The sequence below is a fragment of the Micromys minutus genome, assembly GCF_963924665.1.
Source record: "Micromys minutus genome assembly, chromosome: 27".
Classification (NCBI taxonomy): Eukaryota; Metazoa; Chordata; class Mammalia; order Rodentia; family Muridae; genus Micromys; species Micromys minutus.
The window spans coordinates 41048515-41064997 of record NC_137962.1 but is presented as its reverse complement, the minus strand read 5'-3'; the positions used below and the strand labels follow the sequence as shown (position 1 = coordinate 41064997).

The following is a 16483-nucleotide window of genomic DNA, read 5'->3' as shown; positions in this document are numbered from 1 at the left end:
ATATGGGCTGGAGTTCAGATCCCAGCAACCACATGGTGGCTCACAACCATCTGTAATGAGATCTGATGCCCTCTTCTGATGTGTTGAAGACAGCTACAGTGTACTTATAATAAATAAATAAAAATTTAAAAACTATAATTATATATTAAAACAAAGTGGATCTCTTCTAAGGAATGATACCTGAGAATGGCCTCTGGTCTACACACACACACACACACACACACACACACACACACACACACATCATTACATATAGAATCCTTTTAAGAAAGATTTATTTATATGCTTGCAAGCCAGAAGAGGGCACCAGATCACACTATAAATGGCTATGAGCCACCATGTTCCTACTGGGAATTGAACTCAGGACCTCGGGAAGAGTAATCAGTGCTCTTAACCACTGAGCCATCCCTCCAGCCCCACATGTATAGTCTTAAAAAGTCAAACTCAGAATCAGAGTAGGATAGTGGCTGCTGGGTGCTTGTGGGTTGGTCCTCCAAGGGCATAGATATTCAGCATGAGGAAGTTACAGATGTGACAATATGAAGAACAAATGAAGACAACATTCAAGTATTTCAAGTTCCTCCCCTGGATAGTTTCCTGGGTAGTTTCTGCATGACATCTTTCCTAAGATGTCATCACACACACACACACACACACACACACACACACACACACACAGAGAGAGAGAGAGAGAGAGAGAGAGAGAAAGAGAGAGAGAGAGAGAGAGAGTAGATCAAAGTAGTGATCGATGAGTTTTTATTGGGGTTTCTAACAGGAGTATGATGAATGGTTACTAACAGGCAGCAGGGATGACTCAAAACCACTGCATCTCAGACCACCACACGCCTAGCATAGCCCTGCAGCTGTCTGCATAGTCTGCATAGTCTGAGAACCTTCTCCGCAGCACAGATGTCTGACTCGCCCACCCCCGGCAGTTGATTACTCTTTTTCTTTTTTATACAGATGTCAAAAACCTTCCCAGACCTTTTGTTTACTTCTAGAACCTCAGGGGACTCCTCCTCGTGTGTTTCAGGAATTCTGAGAAAAATGCCACACAACAGTAGCCACAAGCTTGGAGACTTCTATTTTCTTTTCCCAAAACCTACTTTGAGAAAGGTTCTTAAATGCTTCAACATCCCTTATAGCCTACCGACCAAAGGTAGGGGAGGAAGATGGTGAATAGGACATAGGGGATGTGGACCTGTTTAGAAGTACTTCTTCTTCTTCTTCTTCTTCTTCTTCTTCTTCTTCTTCTTCTTCTTCTTCTTCTTCTTCTTCTTCTTGTTCTTCTTGTTCTTCTTCTTCTTCTTCTTGTTCTTCTTGTTCTTCTTCTTGTTCTTCTTGTTCTTGTTCTTGTTCTTGTTCTTGTTCTTCTTCTTCTTCTTCTTCTTCCTCCTCTTCCTCCTCTTCCTCTTCTTTTTCTTCCTCCTCCTCCTCCTCCTCCTCTTCCTCTTCTTTTTCTTCCTCCTCCTCCTCCTCCTCCTCCTCCTCCTCCTCCTCCTCCTCCTCCTCCTCCTCCTCCTCCTCTTCTTCTTCTTCTTCTTCTTCTTCTTCTTCTTCTTCTTCTTCTTCTCCTCCCCATCCTCCTCCTCCTCCTCCTCCCCATCCTCCTCCTTCTCCTTCTTTTTTAAAAAGTAGTTCTTGGGGCCATTCCAACCTTTCTTGTCTACAGTCTAGTCCACTAGTGAAATACCAAACATGAATCAGCCGCAGCTCTATCCAGAAGAAACCATCAGACTCCATGATCAGCATGAGTCAGGTGGAGTGGCAAGAAACAGCCAGAACACCACCAGAAGTTCTTTGGTGTGCTCCTCTCTCCCAAGTCACAAGTGAAGATCATGGAAGAAAGCAAGGTTAATGCACACAGTAGCATCGTCAGTGAAGACCAGCGAGGTGAACCGAGACTCCACTGTCTGCCACACTTAAACTCCTTCCCAACATCATATGCCCTCTCAAGCATCTGTTCCAGAAAAGCATCCCATGCCTTTCCACTAGACAGAATCACATATCTGTTCTCAACAAAACATCTTCTCATGTGTCTGTTTCAGCAAACCACCCTTTATAAAACAGCTTCCAGAAGAACATCAAGACACAACAACCGAATCTCCAGTGAAACCAGAAATTCCCATTTCACAACCTGTTTCACAAAATCTGGAAACAAAAGTATCAACAACCGCATGCCCCATAGAAGCAAAAATCTCAGCACTAGAAGGGAACAAGGCATGGTTTATTCTGGAGCCATTCTGAGTGATCATAGCCTAGGAGCACAGACTCAGCTTATCCTAAATTCCATGTCCCAATGTGGAAGCAGTTTCATGAAGTCTTACAGCTTTACAGAACAAAGAAAGTTATAAAATCAAGGCAAGTTTAAAATATATTGGTGGGCAGAGCAGAGGTGGTTACAATGAGATAATGTATCGGAGCTCGTTGCTGGAAGTTAGTGGCCTGTTAGTTAATCCTAAGGCCTTTTTTCTTTTCTTTTTATAAAGTCTATTACTCACAACCAGATGAGCCTCCATGTGGTGGTGGGCATCAAACCCAGGTCCTACATAACAAGTGCTCTTAAGCACAGAGCCAACAACTCTCCAGCTCCTTCCCCACTTTAATGTCATTTTTTAGTATATATGTTTTCCCTACATGCACGTGTGAGCCTTGGATCCCCTGAAACTGGAACTATTGTTTTACCATGCTGGGAATCAAACCCAGTTCCTCTGAAAGAACAGGCTCCTAACAGCTGAGCCCATCTTCAGCCCAGCAGACAGTGTTCTTTTCAGTAGTTGTTGCAGCCTGCAGGGTCTGGGACGTGTGAGACTTTGTGAAAGATGCCCAGGCTCTGCCTCAGCTATTTCCATCGAGCAAAACGTGAAGATCTCAGCGCCCGCCATCTTCTCAGGCCTCATTGTCCACAAGCCTGGCTGCAGACCACAGCTGTATCTTGAAGCATCTGTGGTGGTTTGAATAGGTTTGACCCTCACAGACTCCTGTGTCTGAATGCTTGGCCCACAGGAAGTGACACTATTGGAAGATGTGTTAAAAAAAAAAACAAAACAAAACAATATTTAACCATTTTTCTTTTCCCAGTTCCTGGAATGATGACTCTGAAACCAATTATTTATTATTAAATGCCTAGGCCATAAGTTTTGTCTCATTCCATGACTAGCTCTTATTTCACCATTTAAACTATTTTTGTTTATCACTTAGATACCTCACTGCAGTCCTGGCCTGCTTCTACCTTCCTGTCTCCTCTGTGTCTCTTTCAGTGTCTTCCTGAGTTTATTTACCTGCTGGTTCACATCCATCTCTTCAGTCCAACTCTCTTTTCTCTTGTCATTTCCTTTTATTGTTGCACTATTTCCCAGAATGCCTCCTGAGTGCTGTGATTAAAGATGTGTCTTACTACTGTCCAACAGGAGTTTGAATTTTTAAAGACCGAGATTTTAAAAAGTTGAAATGTTTTATACAACGATATGCCTTAGTTAGAGTTCCTATTGCTGTGATAAAGGACTTCAGTGGTTTAAATGTGGTTGGCCCAGGGAGTGGTACTATTTGGAGGTAGAGCCTTGTTGGAGTAGGTGTGGCCTTGTTGGAGTGGCTGTGTCACTGTGGGAGTGGGCTTTAAGACCTTATCACTGAGGAAAAGTCAGGACAAGTCAGGACAGGAACACAAGGAGGGCAGGAACCTGGAGGCAGGAACTAAAGCGGAAGCCATAGGGCGGGGTGAGGGAGGATGTTTCTAATTGGCTTTCTCCTCATGGCTCACTCAGCCTGTTTCCTCACAGCACCTAAGGCTGGCACAGTGGGTGGAACCCTCCCACACCAATTTTCAACCAAGAAAGTGTACCTCAGGCTTGCCTACAGGCAACTCTTATGAAGAAATTTTCCCAGTTGAGGTTTCCTCTTCCTCAAATGACTCTAGTTGACATAAATCCAGAGCCTCTAAAATATATAAAGTCTCTCTAAAATTCCAAAGTTTCTTCAAATTCCAGGGTGTCATCACCATGGGTTTATATATAATCAAAACACAAGTTAAGTACTTTCTTATTTCAAGAGAAAGTAACCAGGGCAGTTATAATCAAATCAAAGTAAAACCAGAATTTAAAAGTACAAAAATCTGGAGCTTAATGGTGCTATCTACTCTTTATCCTCTGGGCTCCAAGAGGCCTTGAAACAATTCCATTCTCCTGGTTCTGACAGCCGCAACTCATCTCTCCTTCTCTCTCTCTCCCCCTTTCCTCCCTCTCCCCGTCCCTCTCTTAAATTTAAAGTATCAATTCTGTTTTATTTGTCAACTGGAAAACTGGACAGTCCTCCAGTGCAGCAAGGTATTAATTAACCTCTTCTTTATTATCACCAGCTCCAGCACCACCCTGGCCTTTCTTGGCGTTCTTCCTCTTCACTCTGTCTGGACGGCCACCACCATAAGGAGAACCGAGGGAGAACTCAATGCGCTTCTGGGAGCCCAGACGAACAACGAAGGATGGGCTGTTCACCACCGGCTTGCGGACCGGATGTGACGTGTCGGGTGAGCACATGGGCATGGTGACCATCTCTCCAAGAAATCCTCAATTTTCAGGCCCAGGATGTAGTCAAGCTTCATCTTGTCCTCATCCAGCACCCCAACGCGAACAAGTCACCCCTGTAGAGCGTTGCCTTCAAACAGACACCGAGGATCCTTCTCGTCCAGTGTCAACAGCTCCTGGGCAGCCTTACGACTCTTTGCCAGTGTAAAATTGACCCTCCACACCTTACATTTGTTCCGGAGTACTCTCCAATCAACTTCAGCTCCTGGTCGAGACACGATTTCTTGAAGGGTCTCCATGGGTCTCAAAGGCTTTGAGACAAACCCAGCTTCTGGCGACCTGCGGCATGTTGACTTCGCTAGGCCTGCTGCGTCAAGGAACTCAGGCTGGTGACTGCAGCTCATCTCTTACATTCAAGCGGACTCAGTCCTTAGCAGTCATCCCTTGGTACTAGCATCTCAAAATGCTGGGGTCTCCTGCTGCACCTGGGCTGTACTTTCCCCAACCCCCTCCTCCCTCCAGTGTTCTTCAAGCACTCAAGCCCCGCCACACAGTGCCAAGCCTCAGCTGCTCTCCATGACCCCTTCATGCATTCAAAGCCAGTACCGCCTGGGAGACTCTTGCAGTCAGCATTAGATGCAGTTTTGTTCGCCTCTGGACCGCGATTTCTCAGGACCGTGATTTCTCGGTGCTGACGCCAAGCAAACACTTTCCAGGAGATTTCGATTGACCTAGGAAAGCAAAGGTTTCGTTTTAGTGGTTCTGGTCTTCCTTTCCAATTCTTCAGCTCTAGATGACCAGAATCAGATTCTTAAATCAAGATCTCAAGCCTTGATCCCCTCGGAAACTTCACAAGCTAGGCCTCCATCCCCTGCAGACAGAGCAAGTCACTAAGCATCATCCCTCCAGGGCTTCGGCCTCTGCTCCTGCTCTCCGTGATAGAGTATGACCTGAAAATTGTAACTTTTTTTTTTTAAAAGAAAACCCTCCCCCAGGATGCCTCTTGTTATGGTATTTTATCACACAATAGAAACCCTAACCAAGACAGATGCCTTCTGGCCAAATTTATTGCTGTTACTTAGGCATACCAGGCTGCTTCTGGGCCCCAGAAAAGCAGGAGTTGTAGGATTTACCATCTGTGCAGGAAGAGGTCTGTGCTTGTGTACAGAGACAAGAGTCTCAGTGTGCGGTGCAGGCCTAACTCAGCAGACAATGAACTAAGTGCTGTGGCAACAGCCCTGTAGGGTCAGTGTTCTGGAAGCTAAGGGATACATCGGTTTTCATATTTTGAGATCATAAACCAGACCAGGCAGGGGGAGAGCTGAAAGCTTTGACAGAACAGTCCCAGACCCCATTCTGTAATTTGTTTTTTTTTTTTTTTTTGTTTGTTTTCTTAAAGATGTATTTATTTATTTTATGTGAGTACACTGTAGCTGTCTTCAGACACACCAGAAGAGGGCATCAGATCCCATTATAGATGGTTGTGAGCCACCATGTGGTTGACAGAATTTAAACTCAGGACCTCTGGAAGAGCAGTCAGTGCTCTTAACCACTGAGCCATCTCTCCAGTCCCTGTAATTTGTTCCTTTTCTTTAAAGAGACAGCTTCATTCCTGGGCACAGTGATGAATGACTATAATCCAAGCAAAGAGGGGCCGAGGCAGGATGGCAAGTTTGAGGCCAGGTTGGGTGATAGTTACACCTTGTATCGGAGAAACAGCTTTATTGGGGTCTGTTGTGGGGCTTTCAAGGACTTGCTTGAAGTTTAAACAAGACATGAGACTTTTTTTTTTTTTTTTTTTTTTTTTTTTTTTTTTTTTTTACCATGAGGTGTGGAGGTGAGGCAGCAAGTGCCAGGGATGGCAGCAAGAGTGGGAGGCTGAAGGATCACATCTTCACCCACAAATGCAAGCAGAAACCAAACCTGAAGTGAGGTGTCCTAGAACTCACTCTATAGACCTGGCTGACCTCCGACTCACAGAGACCACCTTGAATTCTTCAGTCCACCTCCAGGATCGTGCTTTCACTAGTGAGACTGTGCGACCCCATAATCTTCTCAGATAGTACCACCATTAGGAACCGAATATTCCTATGTTCGAGCTTTTGGGGGACATTCTCAAACACCCACATTCCACTTCCTGGCTCCTGTAGTGGTTTAAATGAGATGTCCTCCATAAATCTCTAGAGTTTGAATCCTTGGTTCCCAGTTGTGGCTGTTTGGGAAAGATTAGGAGGTGTGTTCCTGTTGGAGGAGGTGTGTTGCTGAGGGCTGAGCTTCAGGGTTTCAAAGCCTCATACCATGCCCACGATGTTCTTTTCCTTTTGCTTCTGGGTCAAGATGTGAGCTCTCAGCTGCTGTTCCTGCTCTTTTCTACCATGCTTTCCCTCCATCATCAGAAATTTTGTCCCTCTGGAACTGTAAGCCCAATCAAACTATTTTCTAAGTTGCCTTGGTCAGTTTTGTCACAGTAATAGAAGAGTAACCAATACAGCCCCCATAGGCTTACAGCCATATCATAAGTTAAAATGCATTTAATCTAACTGTAAAAGTCCCCATAGTCTTTTCCCGTGTCAACAATATATTAAAAATCCAAAATCCAAAGTCTTTTTTGAGCTTCAAGGTAATCTCTTAACTTAGACCCCAGTAAAGTCAAAAATAAAATTATGTACTTCCAACATATGAGGGCACAGTACATACGTCGCCATTTCAAGAGTATGGAATAGAGGCATAGCTAAGAAATACTGAAACAAAGCAGGGTCTTCTGAAAGATCGCTTTGCCTGTAGGAAAAATGGCAAATCCACGTCTGGTATCTGTAGTCCCAGGGCTAGACCGCTATGATAGCTATTGTTTATTAACAACAAACATCTAGAATTGTCCTAAAACTCAAGGGGATGGGTACACCTGTGAAGGATTTTTCATTCGAGGTGGGAAGATACACGTTTTCGGGTGGCAGCCTTATGTAAAGGTCATGGAAGAAGGAAGTTCTTGTTCTTTGCATGCTTGCTCCCACTCTCGCTGGAAAGTTCGCTCCTTCATTGCCATTAGAGCCTAGTTCTTCAGGATTCTGATGTACACTGGAGACCAGCTGAGCCATAGGGCTTCGAGGTCACCCCGCCCCACCCCGCCCCGCCTCGCCCAGTGCGTCTACCTTGCCCCACCTCTGGGCGTCTCCCCGACCCCACCACGCGGGTTTCATTCTTCCCAGGGATCAAACATCTTGTGTTCTTGGTGGCTCGCTCTGCGGAGTTTTCCGAGACCTTTAAGCTCCTTCCTGTGCCTGCTGTCTCCCAAAATGACAAGCACAGCGTAGAGCGCTCCCTCCGGTGGTGAGCGCTTGCTCCTGTCCGATGCACTTTCTGCGGAACCTTGTATCGTAGACGTGTTTCCAGAGGAGCGAGTTCGCTGTAATATTAAGGATTTACTAGCTTCCGGTGACCTCTCCGGCTAATGGCGGTGAGCTGTGGGAGAAGGCGTGTTTGTGGCGAGGCCCTAGGTGGGGAGACCCTGTGAATTTCGTCCTGTCCCACATTTTTCAGGAGCCAGGGCATCCTCGGGAGGCACCAGCAGCCTCAAGTCGGAGAAGTCATCGCGCTCCGCGCAGACCTCGGCCTTCTTGCCCAACTTCCGGTGCCTCGGATCCTCCCCTTCGTAGTACAGTGCCACCTGCTTGTGACTCCGCCGCCAGAACACATCCCGTAGGCAACACAGTGTCGATGAAGCAAAAGAAGAAGAAAACCCCGAACAGGGTCTCTGGGACAAAAGGAAACGAAAAGCCCTCCGAGAAACCTGTCCCAGATGAAGCTCCCCCTAGTGCTGAGGCCCAGGCAAGGATGGGACTCCCTGTGAGCTTTCTTGGTGCTAGACCACCTGCCTGTGTGGGCTAGGTGTGCGGAATTAAGGCGCTGAAGGTATGGGAGTGGGGTCTGCGGGATCCTGTTGCCTATCACAGCCGTGTCCTTTCTACCACAGGCAGAGCAGCTGGCGCGGGAGCTGGCCTGGTGTGTGGAACAGCTGGAGCTGGGTCTCAAGACGCAGAGACCCACCCCGAAGCAGAGTGAGGGACCCTCCTTTACAGTTCGGGGGAAATGTAAACAGTGACAGTGCTGTGGCCTGGTGGTGTTGCCAAGGGGTGGGATTGTTTGTTGCTTTTGTTTGTTTGCTTTGTTTTGGTTGTTTTTCCGAGACAGAGTTTCACCGAACAGCCCTAGCTGTAGTGAAATTAAGCTCTGACAAGGCTGGCCTGGAATTCAGAGACCTGTCTGCCTCTGCCTCCTGAATGCTGGGATTAAAGGAGTGCACCACCCTAGCTGGATGGGAGTAGTTGCTTTTCTAGTAGGATGACACGGAGTATTGTAAGTCACTAGCTCTTTTATGTTTTTATCTGCAGAAGAGCAGGCTGTTGGGGCAATCCGAACGTTGCGCAGTGAAAAAACCCCCTTGCCCCGAAAGAGACAGCTGATGCGCTCCTTGTTTGGGGACTACAGGGCTCAGATGGATGCGGAGTGGCGGCAAGCCCTACAGGCCCTAAAAGCTGGTGAGGAACTAGAGTGATTGGTTCAGTACATTAACTTCAAGGGAGAAGCTCGGCTCAGCAGGGTTGGTGTGGGAAGAGATGGGTTCAGGGGAAAAACTGTAAGCAGGGAGGAAATATATATCTCTTAGGGGACAGAGGTCCTGGAAGGAGGAGGGCTGAGGTCCTCACCTTGTTCTGTTTTGGGGATCGGAGAAACCACTCATCTGTCTTGGCCTGGGCACACTTCACTGGCCATAAAACCAGGTACCAGTTGAACTTTAGTTCCTGGAACTAAACAGTCAGTATCTTGGGCATAAATCCTGGATCTGTTATTTAGGTTGTAACATTTTTGGTAAGTTACAGCATCTCTGTGAGTCTTATCAGAAAACGACATTATCTTTTTGGTACTAAGAAATTAGGTAGGATAGTTGTGCGGATAATTGTAAGCGCATGGGTAATGTTAGCTGTTACTCAGTTCTGACTCTCCCCTCCCCCTTCCCGCAGCCACCCATTCGGCCCAGGTACAGCTTGTTGGTGAGGCCACCAGAAAGAAGAGCGGAAGGGTCTGCAGGCCTCGTCCTGTAGGAAGAGCCAGAACCACTCCGGACCTGACCAACGAAGAGTTTCGGTTCAATTTCTTTTAGAGTTCCTACATTCTGGACCAGTCATCCTCCTCCTCCAGGGCGATGTGGGGGACTTGTCTTGAGTGCAGGGCCTTTCCAGGAATTCTCTCAGCAGAAGTGGGATTGGTTTGCCCTTCATGACATGAAGTGGCTGGCCGGTGTGAAGCTGCTATGTGGAAACGTGTGAAGGAAATGTTCTTCCTGTCAAAAGAAAGAGATGCGGAGTAGCTGCTGCTGATAAGCTGTGGACACACTGGGCTCACTTTTGAAAGGGTGCCCTGGCCAGTTTTTTAGTGCTTTATATATTGTTCTATTGCCTTAATAAATCTTTTTTAAAGAAGTAATATGGGTGTGCTGTCTGTTAGAGGAAGCAAGGTGAGGCAGGCCTGGGGTGCTCGGTCCAGCTTTGGTTCCAGCTTCATTCTTTGTGGCTGTTGCTGTTTTTCTGAGCAGGTCATCTTCAGGGAGCCAGTGTGGCCTCTGTCAAGACACCTTTTGTTTTTAGAAGCCAAGGAGCTACTTGTTTTAACCTGAACTGAGTCTTAGCAGACTGCATTTAAACAAAACAAACCCTGTGTGTGTGTGTGTGTGTGTGTGTGTGTGTGTGTGTGTGTGTGTGAGTGGTGTGTATGTGGGTGGGCATGAGCATACTAGGTGCATGAGTATAAAAGTATCTTTTATTTGCCTGATGCAATTGTCTCCAGAGGCTCACTGCCTTCATCTGCTAACATAGGCCTAGTCCTGGAAGCTTCTAATCTTGGTAATTCTTACCTAGGTCTAGAATATCTTCAGTTTCTGAGACTTACTGCTGAATAGGAGCTCTTTCTGAACTCTTAGCTGTCTGTAAACTCAGCCGCTCTGGCTCAAACTCTTCTCCTAGCTGACTGATTCAACCCGGCTTCTCTCTCTGAGCCTCCTTATGCTCTGCTTGGCTTCAAACTGATTCTGGCAATCCGTTCTAATCCTATGGCTCCTTCCATTCTCTGGCTCAGCCTGTCTTCACCTGTGTCTAGCTTGTTCTCTTTCTGCTGCCTGTCTCTGTTAAAACTGCCTCTCCCATCTCCCCTGTTCAAACTCAGCATTGTTACCTAATGAGGCCCAGGGTCTCTCTTTGCTTTTGAGTTAGTTGTATTTACTGCCTTGCCTAGTTGCTTAGGCCAGAAACCTATGTCATGGTTTATTGCTGCTTTTTCAATGCTATTCTGTACTTAGGGGGTATGTTGAGGTTAGGTGAGGGTTGGGGTTTAGAGTTCGGGTTATGGTTGTAGGCCTATATAGGTTAGGATGTTAAGGTTAGCTAAGGGTTAGGGGTTCTGGCCTGATTCTGAGGCTAGGGTTGGGGTTATGTTTATTGTTAGCATTTATTTTTAAAACTCCCTGTTAAAATAATATTGTGTGATAGTTAAAACTATTTTTATTTTGCTTGTGTAAGTATTTTGCCTACTGGTTTATATGTCTGCCATGTGTTGCCTGGGTTTGTAGAGGCCAGGAGAGTGTTGGATTCCCCCTGGAACTGGAGTTTTACAGATGGTTGTGAGCTGCCATATGGGTGCTGGGAACTGAATCTGGTCTTGTATAAAAGCAGCTGAGCCATCTCTGCAGTTTCTACAATAACTAAATTTTAGTACCTCTGTGACTGAAATGGGTGTTCCGTACTTTGAAGCCTATACCAATGCGGTCAGAGAGACTGAAGAAAAGGACAGTTTGACATGTTCCCTTCAGCTAGATCACTCAGATCCCAGGGGACTACAGGGTGTCCCAAAATATCTTCAATTTCTGGGGAGTGTGTAGCCCTGGCTGTCCTAGAACGTGCTCTGTATCGATGTGCTTACCTCTGCTCCTGTCTCCTGAGTGAGGGGGCCAAAGACAAGCACCACCACCCTCCAACTAGACTTGTCAATCTTAAGAAATAGAAAGCTTACACAATAATTTGACAAATCTTGACATATTTTAGCAAAAGTTTTAGAGCACTAATTAAAACCAAGGAAAGGAACAGCTATTCCTATTGGAATACTCTTTAGCTGTTTTAAAAACATAAAATGGGGGCTGGGGAGATGGCTCAGAGGTTAAGAGCACTGACTGCTTTTCCAGAGTTCCTGAGTTTAATTTCCAGCAACCACATGGTGGCTCACAACTATTTGTAATTAGATCTGATGCCCCCTACTAGAGTGTCTGAAGATAGCTACAGTGTATTCATAAAAAATTTAAAACAAACACGTAGTGTCTTTTCCTGGGCTGCTTTGTTTTGCTCATTCTCTCTGCCTGTCTCAAAATCAGGTGGGAGGTCTGAGCCAAGAAAGGTTTTGTCACCTGTGTTTGTTTGTTTGAGACAGTTTATGTAGCCTTGGCTATCATGGAACTTGCTCTGTGAACCAGGCTGCCCTCAAATTCAGAGGTCATCTGCCTCTGTCTCCTGAGTACTGGGATTAAAGATATGTACCACCACCGCCCCCAGCTTGGAGGAAACTTTGAAACAGTCATGCTTGAGTCTGGATTAGGGTGGGCACAACTCAACTCCAGTGCTGCCTTTTTAAAAAAAAGTTTATCTACCTATCTATCTACCTACCTACCTACCTACCTACCTACCTACCTACCTACCTACCTATCTATCTATCTATCTATCTATCTATCTATCTATCTATCTATCTATCTATTGTACATCAGGGTTTGCCTGCATGTTTGTCTGTTGGATCCCCTGGAACTGGAGTTTTAGACAGCTGTGAGCTGCCACTTGGGTAACTGTTCTGAAAATGAGTTATCATGGATCTAACGGTGAAAGAACCTTACCGTTGACAACACTTTCAGTACATATGGACAATCCAAATATTTTAGAGAGCTGTACATTTTCACCAGCTATATAAAATTTTACAGCTAATCCTTGTTCTCTACTTAAGACAAGTGCTTTTGCAACTATTTATTGACAATTCTCCCTTAGGTTTATTCTAAATTAGTGTTCTCTTAGATTTTCTTAATATTACTGCCTTAAGTTGCAAAATATACCCATTCAAAGAGGATGATACTTAAGTCATTTCAAATGCAAGATTCATTCATCAACTAAATAATAACTATTTCATCAGCTCTGTCTCTCAACTCATCCAGAAGCAAGGAAACCACTTGTCTGATGCTGTTCCAAGTATTCTCAGGTTTTCCAGCAACTATTTTAGCAAAATCCAAGAGTATTAAATACTTTTGTTTCCTCTGTATAATTTCTTCAGCAGCTATAAATTTATTCACTATATTGTATACATATATAGCGCATATAGTGTATATAGTATACAGTTTTTATTTTTGACGAAATGAGCTATTCAGAAAATTGTTTTAGACACAGACTTATTTTCCCTCTTCTGTGTGGAAAAAAATCCACACACCCCCCAAAAAAAATAGGTTGGATGTCTTTTCTTAAATTTTGGGACTATTTCTTACCAGTGTAGTAAAAATGTGATAAATAATATAGGCATAAATAAATCATTAAGGAATCTCAGGAAAGAAAGAAAGAAAGAAAGAAGGAAGGAAAGAAAGAAAGAAAGAAAGAAAGAAAGAAAGAGAAAGAAAGAAAAAAAGAAACAAAGGAAGAAGCAAGCAAAGAGCCAGGTATGGCAGTGCACGCTTTTGATCCCAACACTCAGGAGGCAGAGGCAGGTGGATCTCTGTGAGTCTGAGGCTAGCCTGGTCTACAGAGTGGGTTCCAGGGCTGGTGGAGTTATACAGAGAAACCCTATCCGGAAAAACCCACAAAGCAAAGATCTTCCTGTGACCATGGGAAAAGAAATGGCATGGAAAAGAGAGAACATATTGACATTCTTGTTTTGCTTTTGTTTTTCAGGACAGGGTTTCTCTGTGTATCCCTGGTTGTCCTGGAACTTGCTGTTGTAAGGATCCAAGAATTGCCAAAGAATGACACCCCAGACTCAAATAGTATGCAAAAGCAAAGAGTGTTTATGCAGAAACCCATTTTACAGGGGTCTACAATTCATCAAAATAGTGACCAGGAAAGGAGTTTGCACACAGGGCCCTTTATATAGGTCTAGGGGATTAAAAAACAAAACAAAACAAAACAGTTAGGCAATCTAAAGCTTCATCAGTGGGTGCAAGGAAAGTTACATCGGTTGGTTTCTGACCATCTTGTGCCCAGGTGGTCAGCAAATTGCATTCCTGTGTCTTGATCATTTACCCACAGAATGAGACACCCAAACCTATAAGGCTTCCCAGAACAGATGGCCCACGTTGAGATAAAATATTTTCCCATTCTTGTGGTTATCTCCAGGCTGTTCTTTGGGAGGGAAGTTCTATGACCTTGTTCCTAGAATTTATGGTCTTTCCTGAGCTGGTGACTTATGGCCTAATTTCAGGGGTTTATGTTGTTCTTACACTGGATTGACCAGGCTGGCCTTGAACTCACAGAGATCCACCTGCCTCTGCCTCCTGAAGGCTGGAATCAAAGGCGTTCGCCACCTCTATTCAGCTACATATTAAGATTTTTCCCCCCTAAGTTCTAGGCACTTTGTGGAGGAAATTTGAGGGGAACTGTTTACTGAGAAAACCTTGAGGATGGGGTGACTTCGATTTACAGTCTACAAAAGGAGGAACAAGAGTGTCCAGTCAGGTGACAACCGTCCAGAACAACCTGTTTGCTGGCTAAGAGTGTTTGTACCAGGAGTTGGGGGCGGGGCAACAGTAGGGATCTACCAGACTGAAGGTGGAAAAGGTATGACAGAAAGGATTCTGACAACAGCTCAGTTTTATCGTTAATTTTTCTTCTAATCCACAAGACTGGCTCCAGGTGAAAAGTCCCTAAAGCGACCTTAGCTACACTCAGACACAGTGCTTTGCTTGGACCTAGAGACGCAGGTGCAGTTAACACTATGGTTGGCATTGAGCATTTGTAGTGATAGAAAGTTCAGATGAGGGAAAGAATTGAAACCTTACAGCAACTATTTACAGTTGAATATGATGGATAAAGGGGAAAAAGAGGGGAACAGAGCACAAACTGCTCTGGCTCCGCACAGGATGCAGGATTCGATGTGCAGAGATGGGGGCAGGTTTTCCATCTCTCCACAGGCTGCTTGCATCAAGTCAGTGAGATGGCTCTTGTGGAACTTACCTACTTTCCATGGCTGTACTTCTTTTACTGTAGCCGAGGCTAACCACATCTCATACATTTCACCTGCAGGATGTGCAGTAATACCCAGGCCATCTCTAAATAACCAAAACTATAAGACTGACGTTAGAACTAAGCCAATGTCAGCAGAGAACACGCTCTCTTGTACTTGGATTTCTCTCTTTCTTCCTTCCTTCCTTTCTTTCTGGATGGGAGGTGAAGCCATGGGGAACTGGTCGCAGCTGAGAATCACTGCTCTAGGGAATACCTTGTTCCTTGATAAAAGTGACTTGAAGGAACAGAACTGAAAGGTAAGATTTGGTTGGGGCTAAAGGTCAATCATTAAACTTTTCTGACACTTGTCTTTGGTCATTTCACACTGCAACTATGTAGGCTTAGATTTTTCAAAATCTACTTTTCATAAGGGTTCTCAAACACTTCCACCTGTCTTCTAGCCCACCGTCCGAAGGTAGGGGAGAAAAGATGCTAAACAGGATGTGGGCCTGTTTAGAAGTGGGTCTTTGGGGGTGATTCTCATCTCCGTTTGTCAGGATACCAGCAGTCCAGTTCAATTGTGGCAGGACACCAAACATGAATCAGCAGCCATGGTGCAATCCAGCAGAAACCACCAGGCCCCTACCAAACAGTCAAGAGTCAGCCGAAGCGACTGCAACCAGCCAGGAGAAGTTGGACTCCAGACCATTGAAGCACTGCAAAGCTGTACAAGCGCCCTGTCACTGTTTGTCAAGTCCTATTTATATTTTCTCCAAACATTACATGTTCTCCCATGCCTCCCTCAGCAAGACACCACATGAGTCTGTATCACATGACACAACCAGAAACTTCCACTTCATAAACCCTCGAAGCTGTACAGTTCTTGAGATGTAGCAAAGGTTAAGAGAAAGACACACCTTGTATTGTTATTTTTCCTAACCAATTTGCCATTGCTCTTAGATTTAAGGTATTTTCACATGGCCAGCCAGGGAGCATCTGAAGAGGATTTAGGGGTCCCACTTAGCAGTGAGGTAAGAGTCGAATCACTGTTGAGCAGTCCTGTTCTCCTGTTCTCATTAATCACTGGTTAAGACAGAAAGAGCTTTGACATACTTAGAATTCATTGTGTTAGCCCAATGAGTTTCAAGTGATAGGACATTTTACTGCCAAATTTAACGCCCATTTATGTTCTAGTGTCTGAATAAAAGTCAATCTGTACTCCCCCCCCCCCCAGTTCCCTTAAACACAGCTAAACTCTGTTTTATGGAGCCAAGAGGCATTAAGTTGCTAAAACACATGCTTTAAACATTGAATATGGAATAGCTGTCCTTTGTTTCTCAAGGGGGAAAATTGCACTCTTAGATCTTACTTATTCATAACACCCCTAAGTTCCCGAAGGTTTAAACAATGTGGACTTGCTCCAAACCCAAAAAGGGGGAGGAGAGGAAGGAAAGGGTAAAGAGCTAGAGAGAGTGGGAAGGTGACAGGAGGTGCGAAGTAGAAAGGAGAGAGGGACAAGTTGGTCCAACAGCGAGCCAGCCAGCTTTTAGAAGTAGAGCAGAAGCCCTAGTAACAATGAAAGGAGACTCGGAGCTTACATCTGATTGGCTTACCAGCCAGGAATGCTGAGCTCTGATTGGCTGGTGATGATGTCTCCAACTAGTCAGCCTTTTGCAGGGAAGTAAATTTATCAGGCAGAAAGGACAGGAGGTAGGAGAAGCCGGCAAGAAGAAA

General features: G+C 45.1%; 1 protein-coding gene and 1 pseudogene across 2 annotated transcripts; one reads left to right on the top strand and one right to left on the bottom strand.

The window, feature by feature from the left end:
* Positions 1-4325: 4325 nt before the first annotated feature.
* On the bottom strand, positions 4326-7774 carry LOC308438395 (small ribosomal subunit protein uS4-like; annotated as a pseudogene). Its single transcript, XR_013975677.1, has 2 exons — positions 7670-7774; positions 4326-5251 (listed from the first exon to the last, which is right to left on the bottom strand). The product of XR_013975677.1 is annotated as a small ribosomal subunit protein uS4-like (transcript).
* Positions 7775-7843: 69 nt separating this feature from the next.
* LOC308438185 (UPF0488 protein C8orf33 homolog) lies at positions 7844-10001 on the top strand. The gene is made up of 5 exons (XM_080939473.1): positions 7844-7974; positions 8058-8345; positions 8491-8575; positions 8909-9055; positions 9539-10001. The coding sequence occupies exons 1-5, from the start codon at positions 7969-7971 to the stop codon at positions 9676-9678; spliced, it is 666 nt and encodes a 221-aa protein (XP_080795599.1). The 5' UTR covers positions 7844-7968; the 3' UTR covers positions 9679-10001.
* Positions 10002-16483: the final 6482 nt, after the last annotated feature.